The sequence below is a fragment of the Garra rufa genome, chromosome 24, assembly GCF_049309525.1.
Source record: "Garra rufa chromosome 24, GarRuf1.0, whole genome shotgun sequence".
Lineage (NCBI taxonomy): Eukaryota > Metazoa > Chordata > Actinopteri > Cypriniformes > Cyprinidae > Garra > Garra rufa.
Genome location: NC_133384.1, coordinates 17,196,068 through 17,216,959, shown reverse-complemented (window position 1 = coordinate 17,216,959; position 20,892 = coordinate 17,196,068). Strand labels below are relative to the sequence as shown.

General features: G+C 34.8%; 2 protein-coding genes across 3 annotated transcripts in view; both read right to left on the bottom strand.

The window, feature by feature from the left end:
- Positions 1-1,512: 1,512 nt before the first annotated feature.
- timm21 (translocase of inner mitochondrial membrane 21) lies at positions 1,513-5,609 on the bottom strand. The gene is made up of 6 exons (XM_073831157.1): positions 5,174-5,609; positions 3,588-3,650; positions 2,360-2,457; positions 2,190-2,263; positions 2,010-2,115; positions 1,513-1,931 (listed from the first exon to the last, which is right to left on the bottom strand). The coding sequence occupies exons 1-6, from the start codon at positions 5,454-5,456 to the stop codon at positions 1,839-1,841; spliced, it is 717 nt and encodes a 238-aa protein (XP_073687258.1). The 5' UTR covers positions 5,457-5,609; the 3' UTR covers positions 1,513-1,838.
- Positions 5,610-7,027: 1,418 nt separating this feature from the next.
- Positions 7,028-20,892, bottom strand: part of neto1l (neuropilin (NRP) and tolloid (TLL)-like 1, like) — a 150,427-nt gene continuing 136,562 nt past the window's right edge. Inside the window, exons 9-12 of one of the 2 annotated variants that reach the window (XM_073830796.1) lie at positions 18,493-19,069; positions 14,243-14,317; positions 9,227-9,259; positions 7,028-7,782 (exon numbers count right to left, since the gene is read on the bottom strand). In XM_073830796.1, the coding sequence (XP_073686897.1) occupies positions 14,257-14,317; positions 18,493-19,069 (638 nt within the window). In that variant the 3' untranslated portion in view covers positions 7,028-7,782; positions 9,227-9,259; positions 14,243-14,256. Of the gene's footprint in view, positions 7,783-9,226; positions 9,260-10,371; positions 12,608-14,242; positions 14,318-18,492; positions 19,070-20,892 lie in introns of those variants that run through there. The other variant, XM_073830797.1, reaches the window with a different exon arrangement.

Below are 20,892 nucleotides of genomic sequence, written 5' to 3'. Positions count from 1 at the left end.
TGATGCAATTTAATTATTTTGATGTAAACGTAAACATTATTATTGTTGTTATATGTTAATCGTAGATATGTTACGAAAGAGCTTGCGAGCGACCTCAGAGTAGTTATACATTTTATATGTGTTATATATTTTAAATAATCATAATAAATATTCGCCTGCTGTGTTTTGTACTGGAAGATATACGGTTCAAAAATAGAAATAAACCGCCACCTACCGGACACAAGACGCGTTTGTAACTTTAAATTAATGTACAGTATTTGTTACTTTAGTCTCATGTCATTGAGGCATTGTGTCAATAGGATAATTTAGTCATATACAGTTTAAGTCAAAAGTTTACATACACTTAGCAGAATCTGCTAAATGTTAATTATACAAAATTCATGTTTTATATTTAGTACTGACCTGAATAAGATATTTCACATAAAAGACGTTTACATATAGTCCACAAGAGAAAATAATAGTTGAATTCGTAAAAATGACCCTGTTCAAAAGTTTACATACACTTGATTCTTATGCTGTTTTGTTGATCCACAGCTGTGTTTGTTTAGTGATAGTTGTTCATGAGTCCCCTGTTTGTCCCGAACAGTTAACTGCATGCTGTTCTTCAGAAAAGTCCTTCATGTCCCACAAATTCTTTGGTTTTTCAGCATGTTTGTGTATTTGAACCCTTTCCAACATTGACTGTATGACTTTGAGATCCATCTTTTTACACTGAGGACAACTGAGGGACTCATATGCAACTATTATAGAAGGTTCAAATGCTCAATGATGCTTCAGAAGGAAAAGCAATGAATTAAAAGACAGGGGTGAAAACTTTTGAATGGAATGGGGATGTGTACATTATCCTACAGAAGATACTTAAATGTTCCCCAGAAGACAAAATACGTTTAATTTAACCCCCTGACTCCAATGCATCGTTTTTTTGTTTGTTTGTTTGTTTTGTTTTTTGCATCTGTGAGCGTTTGAACCTTCTGTAATAGTTGCATGAGTCCCTTAGTTGTCCTCAGTGTGAAAAGATGGATCTCAAAATCATAGTCATTGTTGGAAAGGTTTCAAATACACTCAATTTCTGAAAAACCAAAGAATCTGTGAAACCTGAAGGGCAGTTTTACCGTCCAGAACAAACAAGGAACTCAAGAACAATCCTATCCTTAAAAAAAACCCCAGCTGTGGATCATTCAGGTAACAACACAGTAAGTGTATGTAAACTTTTGAACAAGGTCATTTTTATAATTTCAGCTGTTTTCTCGTGTGGACTATATGTAAATGTCTTCTATGTGAAATATCCTATTCAAATTAGGACAAAAAAAAGACATGAATTTTGTATGATTCATCTTATTTTGGTAAAATAATTAACATTTTGCAGATAATTTGTCATTTAACCAATTGCTTATTTTTTGCCATTTATTCCTCTTCTGTATAGCAATGAATTACAATATTGTTTTAAAACATTTACTAAATTAAAAAAAGGAATGAAAAAGGCAAAGAAAAAACAACAGAGAACAGACCATGTGCAATAAAGATATCAAATTGCTTTATTAACCTATAAATCAGATACAGTACATTGATTAAAACTGCTTTCCTATATCAATTCTATAGCTGATCTTTATTTCAAAACACAGATTTTAATCATAAAAACATGCAAATCCTTGTACAAAATAGATGTTTCAGTACAAGCGCTATCATGTCTAAATATCTAGATCATCACAAATTGAATCTGTAGACTAATTTGTGGAAGATCAACACAACAAAATTCAAACGTGACAAACTCAAGCTTGTTTAATCCGATCTGATGCTACTGAAATTCCCAATACAGCATAACGCTGGTAAAACTTATTTTATCTGTTGTCTTCAATGACGATTGTCCTCCTGGGATACGTGTCTATGTCTACAAAGATATACCGGAATTCATATTTTCCAGTCTCAGGATTCTGTCAGAGAGAATAAGCAGTTTGTCATATACTTGTCAACATTTGTCATTTTTATTGTGATGTTGTGACATACAGTACCTCCTTTGATTCAGAATGAACCGTTCCCCGTAATCCTGGCTCAGATCCCTCAATGTAAAATTTCAGCCGCATGTACTTGACTCCATCCTTCATGTACTCGACATGACTAAAGGAAAAATCTTGTTAGCATATGTGAGGTGTAACAGAGGTGTTCGTATTTACTGAAAATCGAAATTTTACCTGACTTGTTGTCTTCTTCCACGCCGACTGGTCTCTCCGTAACCTTTGATGGGCTCTCCGAAAACTCCAATCACCTTTACGTAAAGCAAATACCTAATTTATTCAGCCATTTGACATATTTGGTTTGTATATCTTTGTAGTTTAAAATAAATCAATCACCATATGCTGACCTCTGGGTGAGATCTGCACCTCTCAAAAGCGTTTCCATAAATCTTGCTCGGGCTTGAAGAGGAAAACAGCTCTTGAAAAACCACATACAGCAGTCCACCTAATAAGGATGACAACCGGATATTTTATTACACTTTTAAACCTATTCAATTTAATGTAATGTATTATTTAACTAAACTTTATGTTTATAACATCATCAAATAGATGTTTGAACCAGAGCTGGATCATGGCCCAATATGGCCTTGGGCACACATCTTTGGATCAGTGCTGTTACTGTGAAAGAGATAGTTCACCCAAAATTGAAAATTCAGTCATTAATTACTCACTCTCATGTTGTTTTTAAACCTGTAAGACCTTCCTTCATCTTCAGAATGTAAATTAAAATATTTTATATGAAATCTGAGAGCTTTCTAACCCGCATAGACTGGAATGTAACTACCACGTTCAAGGCCGAGAAAGATAGTAAGCACATCATTTAAATAGTTCATGTGACACCAGTGGTTCAACCTTAATTAGAAGAAATGGCTGAATAAAGTCATTGTTTTTGTTTTCTTTGCTCACAAAAAGTATTCTTGTAGATTCATGAAATTAAGGTTGAACCACTAATGCCACTTGGACTATTTTAACAATGTCTTTACTATCTTTCTAGGCCTTGAACATGGTAGTTGCGTTGCTGTCTATGCAGGGTCAGAAAGCTATCGGATTTCATCACAAATATCTTTCGTGTTCTGAAGATGAATAAAGGTCTTACGGGTTTGGAACAACATAAGGGTGAGTAATTAATGACAGAATATTCATTTTTGAGTGAACTATCCCTTTAACTAAAACTAAAACTATTAAAATATGTTTTGTAATTTAAATAAAGCTGCAATAAAATAAAAAATATTAGATAAAAAAAACCTTACGTTTAGAAAATGTTACAAAAAATTATAAAAAAATTGTTAAGTAACTAAAATAAGTATATGTACTAAAATTAATCTACTAAAATCACTAAAATTAAAATTAAAATAAATGAAAGCTAAAAAACAAAAACAAAACAAAACCCCACATAATTGCTTAAACTAAAATTTAAATAACTGAAAAAAAGTCATTATTAAGTAATAGCATTTTGGTGTCTAAAAGCTTGCTATTTTACATGCTATGAGCCCCAGAGGCCCCTGGTAGTCTGAGGCCCTGCGGCATGATGACAATCCAGGCCTAGTTTGTGCCAAATCAAAAATATCCCGTCACCTGTTACACCAAGTCCAATGAGCACCACAATCAAATAGGTGAAATCTTTGCCAGCTTGTTTGACTGTTGAGGAAAGACAAGCAGAATCAGACATTTATAAACTGAATGGCTATAGGGAATATGGGCACTAAACTTATCATGGTATATTTCCACATTTACTGCAGTTAATGTAACTAACTACCAAAACAAAAAGACCAAAACAACAACAACAACAAAAACATAGCCAGGGATCTCCCTCTAGAAGTTTTGGGTAACACTTTACAATAAGGTGTTTTTAATAACATTAGTTAATCCATCACCTAACATTAACTAATAATAAGCAATACATTATAACAGTAACAGTATAATTCTTTTTAAAGTTATTGTTAGTTTATGTTAGCTCTGGTCCATTAAAGGGAAACTCAGGTATAAAGGCTTAATGTAACTTAATTATGTCTCTTTATGAAATATGCAGTATGAAACCCATAAAAGACTTCTATTATTTAAAAAAAATCCACATTGTTTTATACATATTTTGAACTATGGGGGGTGCCATTATACTGATGATGTAAAATGGTTGCACTAAGTGAGCTACTGGCGCTACTTGTTGCTATTTTTACCACAACACAACTCGGAACATAAACACTGATACAATGCCACATCGTGCGTCTTTTGGTTGTAAATTTCAGTCGAAGGGCAACAAGAGAAGCGCTGCTTTCCTAGCGATATGAAGCGGAGAAAAGAATGGCAAGATGTCTGTGGATGAATAAAACTTATTGAAGAGACAGGTCTTTGTTCTCTCCACTTTAGCCCTGATGCCTTAAAGGCTTTTTGTAGACCAAGCAACTGAAAGAGCTTACAAATGGCAGAGACAAGAAATGCTAGATGGCATCCTGGTAGGATGTAAACATGTCAACGCTTGTCATGACGCCGCATCCACTGAAGGAGTTTCTCAGCACAGATTTCACTAGATATCCAGGGGCATTTAGACTCCTTGTGGAAAAAAAAACAAAAAAAAAAAAAAACGATGGTATGCCATTTGGTTTAAGCCTACGCTTATATCCATTACCACCTGTAAGCTCTTTCAGTAGCTGTGGTCATCGTATCAGTATTTTGTATTCCAAGTTGTGTTGTTGTAAAAATAGCAACAGGTAGCCCAGAAGCTCACTGAGTGCAACCATTTCACGTCATCAAAATAATGGCGCCCCCATAGTCCAAAATATGTATAAAACGATGTGGATTTTTCAAAATAACCTAAATATTTCATGGATTTTGTACTACATTTCAGTAAGAGACATCGTTTACCTTATATTAAACCATACAAGTCATAATACCCAGGGTTCCCTTTAAGTAATATTAATAAACAAACTTTTGATTTTAATAATGCAGAACTAAGTGTTTTATAAATTAGTAAATGTTTTATCGCAGTATTTTAATCGTTAGTTCAAGTTAGTGTTAACAAATGCAATCTTAAAGTGTAGCTTAGCAATAGTTTTGTTTTTATTACTTTTTCTAGTGACAGTGGTTGGCCATACTAATTCCTAACTATGGTATTTTGGCTGTGAACTATGTTCACTGTGGTGTTTTCTGTACTGCACGAAACGTACCTTTCTGTGTTGCAGACGGGCTTGGAGGTGTGTGTGAACTTCTGGAAACTGACACTTGGTCAGTGTCCTTCTGTCCATCGTTCTTACTACAGAAATGAACTCCTGTGTAAAGCGAGCGAGTGGGATAAAATGCCAACTTGGCCGCAGGACATCGGTTTGTTTGGAAAACAGGTCGTGTGTGGAAAGCTAAGATCTGTTGTGGTAATCTGACATGCACACGTTTTGATATGTGCTGCACACAGTTTGTCGTGCTTCCGATTCGAAATACTGAACACGAATACATTATGACTCCTTCTAGTATAAATGACCAGTCTAGACAGTTAACCTTAACGATACGCGGTACATAAGTTTAATTCACATATTTTTAATGCTGACTTTCACATGTCTTCTTATCGTTTAACAGGTAGTCATATTGAACGGGATAGCATTAACGTTAGTTGTTGGCTTCACGGCTTTTGCCTTAATTTTTCAAAATAAAAGTACCGATCTCATGGTAGTAAAATATGTAACTGTAACACTAACAAGCACAAAACAGTATTTTAAGACGTAAAATTCTAAAAACCAGACCTGTTATTACAATAATGTAACCAAAGTACGTGGAAAACGTAGTCTAGTCTTTCTTTCTTAAATACAAAAGCAAAACTGGACCAAACTACACTTTTATTTACGTTTTATAACATAATTGGAACCTTTTAACGTTTCTAAAACTGTGACAAATATGAAATACAATATAAAATTCGTCAAACATCATTTGTCTACTTCAAACTCCAATGGCGAATCTCTAAACATTCACTTAGTTTTTGGAATTAAACTTTGTGAATGAATGTCAATAAATGAAATGTATGCTGTAAAGATTCATTGCTGTTAGCATTGTTTTACATAGGCTACATGGCTTTTACCTTTTTGTAGTTGCTTTTTAGCAAAAGTCTGTCTAATATTTACCATACTATTATCCCATATTTGCAACGCTGTTATCATTATTCGGAAGTTACAAAGCATATCCTTATTTTTCTTCTAAGAGCGGGGCGGCCATTTTAACATTTTATGGGTCTGGGTTCAGTCTCATCCGTTGAGCTATTTTTAGCTGTACAAAACAGCTTTTGTTGCTTAATATTGCAAATTGGTGTGTTGTATCATATTATTTTAATGTATTATCTTAATCATGAACACACATGTTTGTAGTGCAAACAGTTTTACTAATTAATGCATGTTGTAATTCTTCTGCCCTGGTGAAAAAACCAGCTAAAACCAGTGTAGGCTGGTTGGCTGGTTTTAGCTGGTCAACCAGCCTGGTTTTAGCTGGTCATAGCTGGTTGCCAGGCTGGTTTTAGAGGGGTTTTGGCCATTTTTCCAGCCTGGCCAGGCTGGTCAGGCTGTCTTAGCTGGTCAGGCTGGAAAACCACCAGCTAAAACCAGCCTGACCAGCCTGGCCAGGCTGGGAGACCAGCTTAAACCAGCTACTTCCAGCTTAAACCAGCTTAAACCAGCTAATACCAGCCAACCAGCCTAGGCTGGTTTTAGCTGTTTTTTTCAGCAGGGTGGTTATTTCCTCACAGCGGCTAATGAACCGGAGGTCTCGTCCATAGGCTTACTTCTGCGTTTAAGAATAAGGTAGGAACATCCTTGATTTATTTGACTATTTATCTGTATTCCATTTCCATAATATGCTAAATTTCCGTTAGTCTACGAAAGTGTCCATTGACATATACTATTGTTATTCTTATTTGTAATCAATGCATCTATACATTGCATATACATAAGACGGTGATCTTACAAGCTAACACATGCCTTAAAACGTCTAAAAACTTTTCTAGTGTTGACATAAAATCACTTTCAGTCAGATTACGAACAGAATATGTTTGTATCACTTTATTTAAAACAATCTGCCCAGCATAAATCAAATATATTAATGAAATACGTTGTGTTAAATTAACAGGCTTGTCAAATTTTAAGTAGAAGGGAAATAATCAGACATGGTGTGCAACTTGATACCAATTCATTGAAAATCTTGCTTAGCACACTTACATTTTACTGTATGCATAGACATGACCGTAATTGACCTTAATGTTAAACATTAAGAGAATAAGTCTTGTGTTTAAACATCTGAGATGCTAGTCAGAGACATCTAACTAGGCAATAGTCACAGTAAAGTCACCCCTGTAGGAGGATTACAAACTACACCTGTTTATCAGTTGGTTCAAGTATCGCACCGTATGGTTGAGAATGTTTTAAAGGTCTCGAACTATCGCTTCTTGCAAAGTAAAAACGTTATGCACCTACTCAGGACGTTACAGTTTGTATTGAAAAATAATTTGAGCATTACAATCATCAAATAAGAGGAACAAAAACATGTCTTATATTCCACCGAATGAAAAATGTACATCAGTTTTTGTATATTCAGTTTCAGTCCAGTGTCTGAAAAACTGTTTTAGTCCGCAAGAGCTTCACAGTATCGGCTACTTTTAGAAGAGTTGGTGTCAAGATATTCCCCATCAAATTCTAAAAATGGACAAAGTGGCAAGTTGTCACAAAGTCACAGGACTTCAAGTTCTTTGAGGCTGTTTCCACAAGATGTCAGTCAGGAGAGGTGTAGGGCATGATGTAACAGCCTACAAAGAAATGAACAGACTATTAAACATCAGAAACGTCAGGAAAATCTCTTAAAGGGACAGTTAACCCAAAAATGAAAATTCTGTCCTTAATTACTCACCCTCATTTCGTTCCAAACCCGTAAGACCTTCGTTCATCTTTAGAACACAATTTAAGATATTTTTGATGAAATCCGAGAGAGACAGCAACACAACTGACATGTTCAAGGCCTGGAAAGGTAGAAAGGACATTGTTAAAATAGTCAATGTGACACCAGTGGTTAAACCGTAATTTTATGAAGCTACGAAAATACTTTTTGTGCACAAATAGAAAAATAGCTTCATAAAATTATGGTTCAACTACTGATGTCACATGGACTATTTTATCAATGTCCTTACTATACCTTTTCAGGCCTTGAACATGTCAGTTGCATTGCTTACTATAGAGGGTCAGAAAGCTCTCGGATTTCATCAAAAATATCTTAAATTGTGTTCTAAAGGTAAATGAAGGTCTTAATTTTTGGGGTGAACTATCCCTTTAAGTTTGCCAAGGCTGCATTTATTTGTTTAAAAAATACAGTAAAAACAGCAATTGCAAGTAAAAGTATTTTTGGTTATATATTTATAAAATATTCTGTATATTTACAAATGTAATATAAAACTGAATTTTCAGCATCATTTTTCAGTTTTCAGTGTCACATGATCCTTCAGAATTCATTGTAATGTTGATTTTGTCCTCAAAAAACATTTTTGTTGTAGAAATCAGGATGTTTTGATGAATAGAAAGTTTAAAAGAACAGCATTTATTTAACACTGGAATCTTTTGTGACATTATAAATGTCTGTACTGTCACTTTTGATCAATTTAATGCATCCTTGCTAAATACAAATTTTAATTCTATTTTAAACTTTAGTTTAGAGCTTCAGAAAAAGGGTAAAATACATGGAAGCTTGTTTCTGGTATGGGTTAAACACATTGAAAAAGTCTATATATAATATATATAATATATATAATAATATAAACTAAGAAGTGCCCCCCCCCCCAAAAAAAAAAAAAGAAAAAAAAGAAAACACAACACAATTCCAAAATATAATCTTGCAATTCTGAGAAAAAAAGTCAGAATTGTGAGTCCAAATTGTCCTAAAGAATAGCAAAGAGTTTTAATAATGTAAAGAGCTTACATTATTTAATAATAATAATAATAATAATAATAATAATAATAAAAATAGAAAAGATAAGAAAAAAAAAGAAAAAAAATCTTACAATACTGAGTTTATATTGTAAAATTCAGATTTTTTTCTGAAAACTGAGAAGATTCTAGATTGTGAGATAAAAGTCACAATTACCTTTTGTTAAAACATGTATTTAAAGTGTATGCAACACATAAAATGACATTTTTAGGTATTAATTCAACATTTAAAATATATAACATCAAAATTCATAAAAGTAAAAAGCTCAAACAAACCTTTTGTGCCTTCCACTTCAGATGACATTTTGTCTACATATAATAAGAAAGTGTCAATTCACCCATAAAGTAAATTCATTCATGAATTCATCAAAAAGCATTTATTTTTTGCTTGTTTATATAATTTAAATTCTAAAACAAAAATGTCCAGACAATGGGCAGACAGACAGAAACACTGACAATTCATTTGAATTGGTATGGTGACTCTAGTTTAGAAATGTAGCTTGACAAAAAAAAAAAAAAAACAGACATTTGACATACTGCATGTATATATACAGTCAAGCCCGAAATTATTCATACCCCTGGCAAATTCTGACTTAAAGGAACACTCCACTTTTTTTGGAAATAGGCTCATTCTCCAACTCCCCCCGAGTTAATAAGTTGAGTTTTACCGTTTTGAAATCCATCCAGCTGTTCTCCTGTTCTGGCGATATCACTTTTAGCATAGCTTAGCATAGATCAATTTTAGCATTCTTCAATTTTCTAGGCTGATAAGATTAGGAACTACACTCCCATTCCGGCGTAATAGTCAAGGAAGTTTGCTGCCGTAATAAGGCTGAAGCAGGAGCACTAATACCACGCAGCACATGTGCAAATGCTAAACTAGCTGGGAACTCATTTCTGATAATACTCCGCCTGCTTCGGCCATATTACGGCAGCAAACTTCCTTGACTATTACGCCGGAATGGAAGTGTAGTTCCTAATCTTATCAGCCTAGAAACTCGCAGCTTTGCATTTCCACCGGTCTTAGTACACGATATAACTACAGAAGAGTCAAGTTTTAAATACAACAAATATGGAAACTCGTTGGTCATTTTTGAACGCGATGCTATTGGTCTAATAGGATTCAATGATCTATGCTAAGCTATGCTAAAAGTGATATCGCCAGAACAGGAGAACGGCTGAATGGATTTCAAAACGGTAAAAATCAACTTATTAACTCGGGGGGAGTTGGAGAATGAGCCTATTTCCAAAAAAAGTGGAGTGTTCCTTTAAAGTTACTTTTATTCAACCAGCAAGATTTTTTTTTTTTCATTAGAAATGATACAAACGTCTCCCAGAAGATAATAAGACAATGTACAAGAGGCATCATTGTGGAAAAAAAAATATTGATCATCTTTTATTTACATTTGAACAAAAAGTGGCATGTCCAAAATTATTCATACCCTTCTCAATAATCAATAGAAAAGCCTTTATTGGCTATTAGAGCAATCAAACACTTCCTGTAATTGCTGACCAGCTTTTTGCACGTCTCCACTGGTATTTTTACCCATTCATCTTTAGCGATGAGCTCTGACTCTTTCAGGTTGGAGGGTCTCCTTGCCATCACCCTGATCTTTTTGTTGTTGTGCTGATATGTCCACTGATGCCCAAGGCCAAGTTTCTCTGCAGACTGCCTGATGTTGTTGTTGAGAATTTTGATGTGTTGCTCCTTTTTCATGGTGCCGTTTACTGTGATTAGGTTCCCTGGTCCACCGGCTGAAAAACACCCCCAAAACATTAGGTTCCCACCAACATGTTTGACAGTGGGGATGGTGTTCTTAGGGTTGAATGCTTCTTCTTTTTATGCCAAAAAAAGGCTACATCATTGTGGCCAAACAATAAAATTTTTGTTTCTTCTGACCATAAAACAGAAGACCAGAAGTCTTCTTTGTCTGGCTTTTGTGTGCCTTATCTGGAGAAGTGGTGTCCTCCTTGGTCTGCGCCCGTGGAACCCAGCGGTGTGCAGTGTCCGTTGGACTGTCTGCCTTGAGATGTTGCCACCAGCAGAGCCCAGATTCATCAGGATGGTCTTGGTGGTGATCCTTGATTCTTTTTTTACCTCTCTCACTATCCTCCTGGCCAGCACAGGTGTCACTTTTGGCTTTCAATCATGTCCTCTGAGATTTTGCACAGTGTAGAACGTCTTGTATTTTTTAATAATACTTTGCACTGTAGCCACTGGAACTTCAAAACATTTAGATATGGTCTAATAGCCCTTTCCACAATGCGCATCCGCAGGTCCTCAGTGAGCTCCTTTGTCTTAGCCATGACTGTCCACAAACCAACAGCAGAGAGCTTCTGTTTTTCACCTGTTGAGTTGATTAAAACAGCTGTTCCCAATGAATCAGGGTAATTAGGATGCTTTAGAACAGCTTGGACTATTTGGAATGGTATAGAACTTTGGATTTTCCCATAGACTGTGACAGTTTGCAAAGGGTATGAATAATTTTGGACACTTTTTGTTCAAATGTAAAAAAAGCTGAGAAATATTTTTTTCCACAATGATGCCTCTTGTACATCGTCTTATTATCTTTTGGGAGATGCCTGTGTCATTTCCGGTCAAAAAAAACTTGCTGGTTGAATAAAAGTAACTTTAAGTCAGAATTTGCCAGTTGTATGAATAATTTTGCGCTTGACTGTATATATGTGTCTGTGTGTTTGGGGTTTTATAATCCATCTGGCAAGTTAATGGTTCACACAAAAGCATTAAAAGTAAACTTAGATTTAAAATCACTAATGTCATTATTTATAATAAGTTTATTGTTCTTTGACAAAGCATAAACTCTGCTCGTATTGGTGATTCAGCTGTTGAACAAATCTTCTACAAAAGTTTGAACACAGTTAACATACAAAGTCTGTGTGCTACTAAAATGTAGCAAATGTTAACTTACTGTTATCCATCATTTGTTCTAAACAACAGCAACTGAAAGAGTTTACAGTATTTCAAAAACCAGGAAAGATCCCATAGTTTAATTTAATCATAGATGGTATATAATAAATATTATGATTTATTGAATTATCATGATTAGCATGCAGTTAGTAAGTATAACAGTAAATTAGACGAGGGGAAGGGCTTAGTGTCATTCCATTTGTATTATATATATATATTTTTTTGTAATTAAATCGATCTACAATAAAATAGTCTTGGGTTTGATGCTGTACCTAAATGCACAGTCATTTACTTTAAAAATGAGAAAGAAAACATGCGTGCAAATCTTAACATTAGTGACTTTGAAAGTGTAGAAAGTGTCAGAAATATTTGACCCCTTAAATAAAAGCATTTTAACAAATAAAAAGACAAATAACATGACAATAAAATGCATGCACTACAACAGTCCTGAAAGTACTAATTCACATCTATTCATGTAAATGAACTGCAATCCTAAATAAGTAACCTTAAAAAAGGCAATGCGCCTAAATTAGCATATAGCGATTTCATCACAGTCACTTCCTTTGTTACCGAATCCACGTCCTCCTTTACATCTGCAGGGTGTTTTGATAAATTTGTCTTTAAAAGGTCCATGTTATTATCATGCTGGTGTATATCTCCGGTCCACATTTTCATATTTCATTGAAGCCCGTTCGTACTGATCCAGGATTGCACTATTTTCAAGAAGTCTACGTGACGGAGACAATGCATGATGGGAGATGAGAAAAAACACAGCATTGCACATTACACAGTGTGACACACACAAAATCATTCGCAAAGCACAAACATAACAAATTTACCATTAATATGAAGAAATTATGCTCTTTGTGGATTTGTATAGACTGATCAAAATTTCATGACGTGTAAATGTATTAAACACATCAAAGTATATCACAGTATAGGTACGACTTGAAAGTTTTAAAATTGTATACAAATTAGCATTTCTTTTTTAATATTAGCTACAAAAAATGTTTTTAAAATATTTCACAAAAAAGGAAGCTTTTCTCATGTTGTTTCTGACTTCCTTTTCTTCTGTGTAACACAAAAAGGTGCGTTTTTGAAGAATATTATGAAAGTAAATGATATTGTTATAAACTATAAAAAAATATATAAATGTTACCTTGACAACTAACTGAAATAAATAAGTTGAAGTACTAAAATTACTGAAAAAAGACCAATTACTACAGTAAAAACATAAAAAAAACATAACAAAATCATTTTAAACTTTAATTTAGGGTTGTCAGTCAATTAAAAAATTACTAAAAAAAGACCAATTACTTAAAATGAAATAAAAAATAAAAAAATGACAAAATTACTTTAAACATTATATATATATATAATTATAAATATTAATGCATACAGAAATTATCACACACACACACACACACACACACACACACACACACACACACACACACACACACACACACACACACCAAATTACTAAAACCTTAATTAAAATCTAGAAATATTACATTGGCAACTAACTGAAATAAATACACTGAAGTACTAAACTTACTTTAAAAAAAAAGACCAATTACCAAAAAAGACCAGAAAATAAATAAATATATAGTTTATATAGTTTATATACTATATAATAAGTACTAAAATTGTTGAATTGTTGAGAAAGACCAATTACTAAAAATAAAATATAAAAAAAAAGATATAATTATACACACAAACACACCAAATGACTAAAACCTATTAATACATGAATAAATACTATAACAGTGTATAAATAATACTGAACTGATGAATGATACTTTAATGGTGATATTACATTTTGGACAAGGTAGCCAAGATATTTATCAAAACTTCACCTTTTGTGTTCCACTGAAGAAAGTCAGACAGGGTGAATAAATAATGACTTTTTTAAGCACTCTTATGTTTGTTCACAAACTACAGTTTCCGTTCATTAGAGCTGAATGATGACTCAAAGTGCATGTAAGACAAGCATAGATGGCCCTCAATGTGGTATTGTGCTTTAGCTACTTATCACCATCTTGTAAAGAGTACTTGAAGTTGCCTTTGATAGGATCTGAAATGTCTATTTTGATATTCTTAATAAAAATCAACAGATTCATTCCATGCACATCAGAACAGAACATGATAACATTCGAAACAAATGAAAGAAAGCAAAAATGACAAGCAACATATAAAAGGACCTCACCAATAAGCAAGATGGTCACATGTTCTAATGATGACCATCTCAATGACAATGAAGGGTTTTGACAAAACAAACAAACAAATAAAATCGATACTGACTCACAGTGACTAGACAAACATTTAAATACATGACATTAAGTGTGTTTAAAGAGTCTTACCTTCAGATTGTCTGTTACACCCTAGTTGTGTTGTACTCAGATTCATGTTTGTTTAGAGACCCAATGAGGCAGAACCTGGAATATCATTGCTTGTATGTTTAATATCACGGTATTTGTTGCATAAGGAATTATAATGCACATTTCATTTGTTTGGGGGTCTTTCTCTCGCATCCTGTCAGGAGACCAATAAAAACACGCTCAAATGTGCATGTACAGTCATGGCCAAAAGTTTTGAGAATGACACAAATATTAGTTTTCACAAAGTTTGCTGCTCAACTGCTTTTAGATCTTTGTTTCAGTTGTTTCTGTGATGTACTGAAATATAATTACAAGCACTTCATACGTTTCAAAGGCTTTTATCGACAATTACATGACATTTATGCAAAGAGTCAGTATGTGCAGTGTTGGCCCTTCTTTTTCAGGACCTCTGCAGTTCGACTGGGCATGCTCTCAATCAACTTCTGGGCCAAATCCTGACTGATAGCAACCCATTCTTTCATAATCACTTCTTGGAGTTTGTCAGAATTAGTGGGTTTTTGTTTGTCCACCCGCCTCTTGAGGATTGACCACAAGTTCTCAATGGGATTAAGATCTGGGGAGTTTCCAGGCCATGGACCCAAAATTTCAACGTTTTGGTCCCCGAGCCACTTAGTTATCACTTTTGCCTTATGGCACGGTGCTCCATCGTGCTGGAAAATGCATTGTTCTTCACCAAACTGTTGTTGGATTGTTGGAAGAAGTTGCTGTTGGAGGGTGTTTTGGTACCATTCTCATGGCTGTTTTTGGGCAAAATTGTGAGTGAGCCCACTCCCTTGGATGAGAAGCAACCCCACACATGAATGGTCTCAGGATGCTTTACTGTTGGCATGACACAGGACTGATGGTAGCGCTCACCTTTTCTTCTCCGGACAAGCCTTTTTCCAGATGCCCCAAACAATCGGAAAGAGGCTTCATCAGAGAATATGACTTTGCCCCAGTCCTCAGCAGTCCATTCGCCATACATTTTGCAGAAGATCAATCTGTCCCTGATGCTTTTTTTTTGGAGAGAAGTGGCTTCTTTGCTGCCTTTCTTGACACCAGGCCATCTTCCAAAAGTCTTGGCCTCACTGTGCGTGCAGATGCGCTCACACCTGCCTACTGCCATTCCTGAGAAAGCTCTGCACTGGTGGCACTCCGATCCCGCAGCTGAATCCTCTTTAGGAGACGATCCAGGCGCTTACTGGACTTTCTTGGACGCCCTGAAGCCTTCTTAACAATGCAGTGGAAAGTTTTTTCGGGATTAAGTTCATTTTCATGGCAAAGAAGGACTATGCAATTCATCTGATTACTCTTCATAACATTCTGGAGTATATGCAAATTGCTTTTATAAAAACTTAAGCAGCAACTTTTCCAATTTCCAATATTTATGTAATTCTCAAAACTTTTGGCCACGACTGTACATAACCAGTTTCTCTTTTTTACACTGAAAATGCTTTTTAGCATACCCCTTTACCTTTTTTCGTGCTGAATTTATTTTTTTAAATATAAAATTATATTTTACAACTGTTCAAAAGTTCAGGGTGAGTAAGATTTTTAAATGTTTGTGGAATTTTGGAATGTTATTACAATTTAAAATAATTATTTTAATATACATTGCCCTCCACTAATATTGGCACCCTTGGTAAATATGAGGGAAAGGTGGCTGTGAAAATAAAACTGCTTTGTTTATCCTTTTGATCTTTAATTTTAAAAAATTCACAAAATTCTAACCTATCATTGAAGTAAAACAATGGAAAGTGGGGGGAAATCTCATTATTAAATAAATGTTTTTCTCCTATAATGTCTGACATAAGGTCAGAGACCATTCCTTTATATGTCAGATTCCCAGCTCCATGTCGGTGCTTCTTCTTTTCAGCTCACACCAGCTCATTTTCTATAGGGTTCAGGTCATTTTTTGCTCACTGACACAGTTTTGTGTTTGTTTTGGATCACTGTCCTGATGGAAGATCAAACCACGAGCCATTATACGATTTCTAACAGAAGCAGTCAGGTTTAGATCTTTTATTTGTTGGTATTTGATAGAATCCATGATGCCATGTATCTGACCAAGATGTCCAGGACCTCTGGCAGAAAAATAAGCCCATGACATTAAAGATCCAGCAGTATATTTAACCAAGCACATGGGGTATTTTTTGTCCCTGTTTGCACCATACCCATGTGCTGGGTTTGCTGCCAAAAGGGTCTTTTTTTAGTTTCATCTGACCATAGAAGCCACTCCTGTTTGAAGTTCCAATCATGTCTGACAAGTGAATATGCTGGAGTTTGTTTTTGGATGAGCAAGGAGGATTTTTCTTGAAACCTTCCCAAACAACATGTGGCGATGTGGGGGCTGTTTGATATTTTTTTTAGGTTTGACCCTAAGACTCGACTAATCTCTGCAATTCTCCAGCTGTGATCCTTGGGGAGTCTTTGGCAACTCAAACTCTCTTCCTCACCGTGCATTAGGACAATATAGGCACGCGTCCTCTTCCAGGCAGTTTTGTAACATCTTTAGTTATCTTTAGCCACTTTCTATTTTGTGAAGCTCAACAATCTTATTCTGCACATCACCACTATATTCTTTGGTTTTACTCCTTGTGATGGATGATTAAGGGAATTTGGCCTTTGTGTTTCTCTTATTTATAATCCTATGGAACAGGAAGTCATGGCTGGACAATTCCATGCTCCTTGTCACCCTGGTGTGCTAAAGAAATTAATATGAATTGGAATATACTTCAGAGATATTTAACTCAAACTAATTTCTAGGGATGCCAATAATTGTGGTCAACATTGGAGAAAAACGTTTATTGTATAATGTTTATAGAGTTTCCCTCCACTTTCAATTGTTTTATGTCAATGAAAGGTTAGAATTTTGTGAATTTTTTTAATAAAAGATCAAAAAGATAAACGATGCAGATTTATTTTCACAGCCGCCTTTGTTCATATTTACCAAGGGTGTCAATATTATTGGAGGGCACTGTATTTTAAAATGTAATTAATTGCTTTGATGGAAAAGCTAAATTTTCAGCATCACTACTCCAGTCTTCAGTTTCACATGCTCATTCAGAAATCATTCTAATATGCTGATTTGCTGTTCATTTATTATTAGCAATATATATATATATATATATATATATATATATATATATATATATATAAAAACATTTGTGCTGCTCTATATTTTAGGGGAATTGTGATGCATTTTATTTCAGGATTCTTTAATGAATTTAAACATTTAAAAGAACAGCATTTATTTTAAATAGAAATAACATTTTAACTCTCATTTTTGAACAGTTGAATACATACTTGCTGAATGAGATGATTAATTTCCTTAAAAATAAAACTCTTACTGACCCCAAACTTAAAATAGAAGCCATTTTGATCATTTTGAAATATAATATTCTCTCTAAAAATGAACCTTGGAAAAATGTCTGGGTTTATCTCTCATTTCCATCTTCATGCAGCATGTTTATAGCTAAATATTAATCTTAAGATGTCAGCTTTGCAATTAGAAGGCTGTAAACATGCAGTAGGTATATTCTTAAAGGGACAGTTCACCCAAAAATTTAAATTCTGTCATTAATTCCTCACCTTCATGACTTTCCAAACCTGTAAGACCTTTATTCATCTTTGGAGCACAAATTAAGATATTTTATCATCAAATCCGAGTTTTCTGACCCTGCATAGACAGCAACACAACTGACATGTTCAAGGCCCAGAAAAGTAGTAAGGATATTGTTAAAATAGTCCATGTGACATCTTGTGAACGTGCATAGAAGACTGAGACAGAAGAGAAGAAACTGTTAAATAAGGTTTTCTTTTATTTTCTTTGCACACAAATATATTCTCATAGCTTTATAATATTACGGTTGAATAGTCACATAGACTATTTCAACGATGTCTGGGCCTTGAACGTGTCAGTTGTGTTGCTGTTTATACAGGGTCAGCAATTAATGGCAGAATTTTCATTTTTGGGTAAACTATCCCTTTATAGCATCGTCTGCATCTATGAGTTTCACAAACCCAACTTTGACCATGACGGCTATCTTAGTGACAAAAAAAGAGAGGATTAACGCAAACAAAAGCAGGAAAAAAAGAAAAAACAGCTTAAAAAATTAACGAGAAGCTGAATAGAGAAGCTAAAAAGGAATAAAAAATTAAAAGTGGGAGTAAATCGTTTCAAAATATGCAATAAGATGAATTTTCCTTATTAAAAATTAATGGATACTGACCGCTGCACTGCTTTCTCGTGTCTGGACAGCCTGTGGCTGGTGGTGGGCACTTCCTCCAGTTCATCTTCCAGGTCACAGGCATCTGCGGCATCTTGTGAGTAGGTGTGTCTCATTACCAGAATGTTCCTGCGGTTGGTTTGGGGAGGAAGCGGCCGCATGGGTTGCGGTGGGAGGTCCGTGAGGATAGCGGCCGTCGCCTCACGGGGGCTCAGGTTGGTGCGGCTACCTTTGTTGCTGGACAGCTGCGAGGAGCCACAGTGATGCTCGTGGATGCAACGTGAAGAGGCACGCCGGAGCTTGTGGTAGCTCTCAAAGTCCTCGGCCAGCTCGGCCAGGTCCGCGGAGGTGGCCGCCGCGCTGCGGAGAGTGCAGAGTTCGTAATGCGGCGGCTCCTGAAACACCTCCTGGAACATGGTGGGGTCAAAGTCCTCCCGCCTCAGGATGTACTTCTTTCGCGGCTGCTTGATTTGAACGATGACCGATACGACCAGGAGGATGAGTACGATGCAGCACGTTACGCCGATGATGGTGCCGTTGGTGTTGTTGAGGTTGTCCAGGATATTGGCTTTCCGCTTTTCTGCAAAACACAACAGGAAGCGTAATAAATTATCACCACAGGCATGCAATGTCATCGTGGGTTACCTTCTGTTGAAACTGTTGTATCAAAGAGATTACAAACAGTACACAGAAGTAGTAAATCATTCTAATGGGAGAGCTTTGACATTTATGTAGCACAGTGAGCGTATAACATCTGCGCTGGCTTTGGTTCAATGGAGAGGAGCGTTTGCATTCAGAGGTGCAGACAAACAACAAACGAATGCTTTATGTTATGTTTCCAAAATTAAATATGATGCTATTGTACTAGAACTAAAACAAATTATTTAGATATCTTTGTATATTATGTATATTGTTTTTGTCAAATAAGTTTATTGAACCAACAGATTAAACCACTCTGACAGATCTCCTCAGAGATACTTCCCAACTTCCCAGAACCTGCAAAATGTTAATTATTTAGCCAAAATAAGAGTGATCGTACAAAATGCATGTTCTTGTTTATTTAGTACTGGCCTGAATAAGATATTTCACATTAAATATGTGAGTCCACAAGAGAAAATAATAGTTAAATTTATAAAAATGACCACGTTCAAAAGTTTACACACACTTGGTTCTTAATTCTGTGTTGTTAACTGAATGATCCACAGTTTTTTTAGTAATAGTTGTTAATGAGTCCCTCTTTTGTCCTGAACAGTTAAACTGCCCGCTGTTCTTCAGAAAGATCTTTCAGGTCCCACAAATTTGTTGGTTTTCCAGCATTTTTGTGTATTGAAACCCTTTTCCAACAATGACTGTATGATTTTGAGATCCATCTTTTCACACTGAGGACAACTGAGGGACTCATATGCAACTATAACAGAAGGTTCAAATACTCACTGATGCTCCAGAAGGAAAATTATGTGTTTAAGGTACTAAAGCCGTGTATGGATGAGTTAGATTGAATGGAATGCGCCAGATTGTCTACCGTTAACCCTCTGGGATCTGAGGGTATTTTGGGGCCCTGAAGAAGTTTTGACATGCCCTGACATTTGTGCTTTTTTCAGTATCATATAAAAGTGGTGAAAGGGTGAAAGGGGACAGCCCTGCCTGGTTCCTCTTTGAAGACGGAAGGTTTCTGATAATGTTTCATTAATTAAAACTCATACGGACAGGTTTTTATATAAAATTCGGATCTAATTTATAAACTTTTTCCTTTTATCAAATTTCTCAAGGACTGCAAACAAATAGTGCCATTCCACTTAGTCAAAGCTTTTACGGCAACCAGGGATATTGCTATCAAATTGTACTTAATTGCCTGAGGGTGATAAATTGTATTGAGTAGACATCTAGTTTTATGTATAGTGCTCCTTCCTGGAATAAAACTGTATGAATTAGTTTGTTGATTACTTTGCAGAGTCTATTAGAAAAGCATTTTGGAAAGAAACTTTTGACCAACTTTTTTAGGCATTAACATGATAATAGCCTCGGAAAATGTTGGTGGCAGTCCGGTTTGTATATACATATTCTACAAATAATTTTATTTGTACATATTATAATTTATCATTAATTATTTTGTAATATTTCATGTATTATTGTTTTTTTTTCTTACTTTTTTATTATATACTGTATTTATCTTGGTCTGGGGGAAATATTAAATATTGAGTTTAAAGTTAATATATGATATATGATAAATATATATATATATATATATATATATATAATATATATATATATATATATATATATATATATATATATATATATATATATATATATATATATATATATATATATATATATATATATATATATATATATATATATATATATATATATATATATATATATATATATATATATATATAT

Bases quoted from the DNA above. Each gene is read 5' to 3' on its own strand.
- timm21 (XM_073831157.1), bottom strand. From the start codon at position 5,456: ATGTATTCGTGTTCAGTATTTCGAATCGGAAGCACGACAAACTGTGTG. The intron at 2,264-2,359 runs GTCAGCATATGG...CTTTACGTAAAG, and splicing joins GGTGCAGATCTCACCCAGAG to GTGATTGGAGTTTTCGGAGA. The intron at 2,116-2,189 runs GTAAAATTTCGA...TTTTTCCTTTAG, and splicing joins GGAAGAAGACAACAAGTCAG to TCATGTCGAGTACATGAAGG.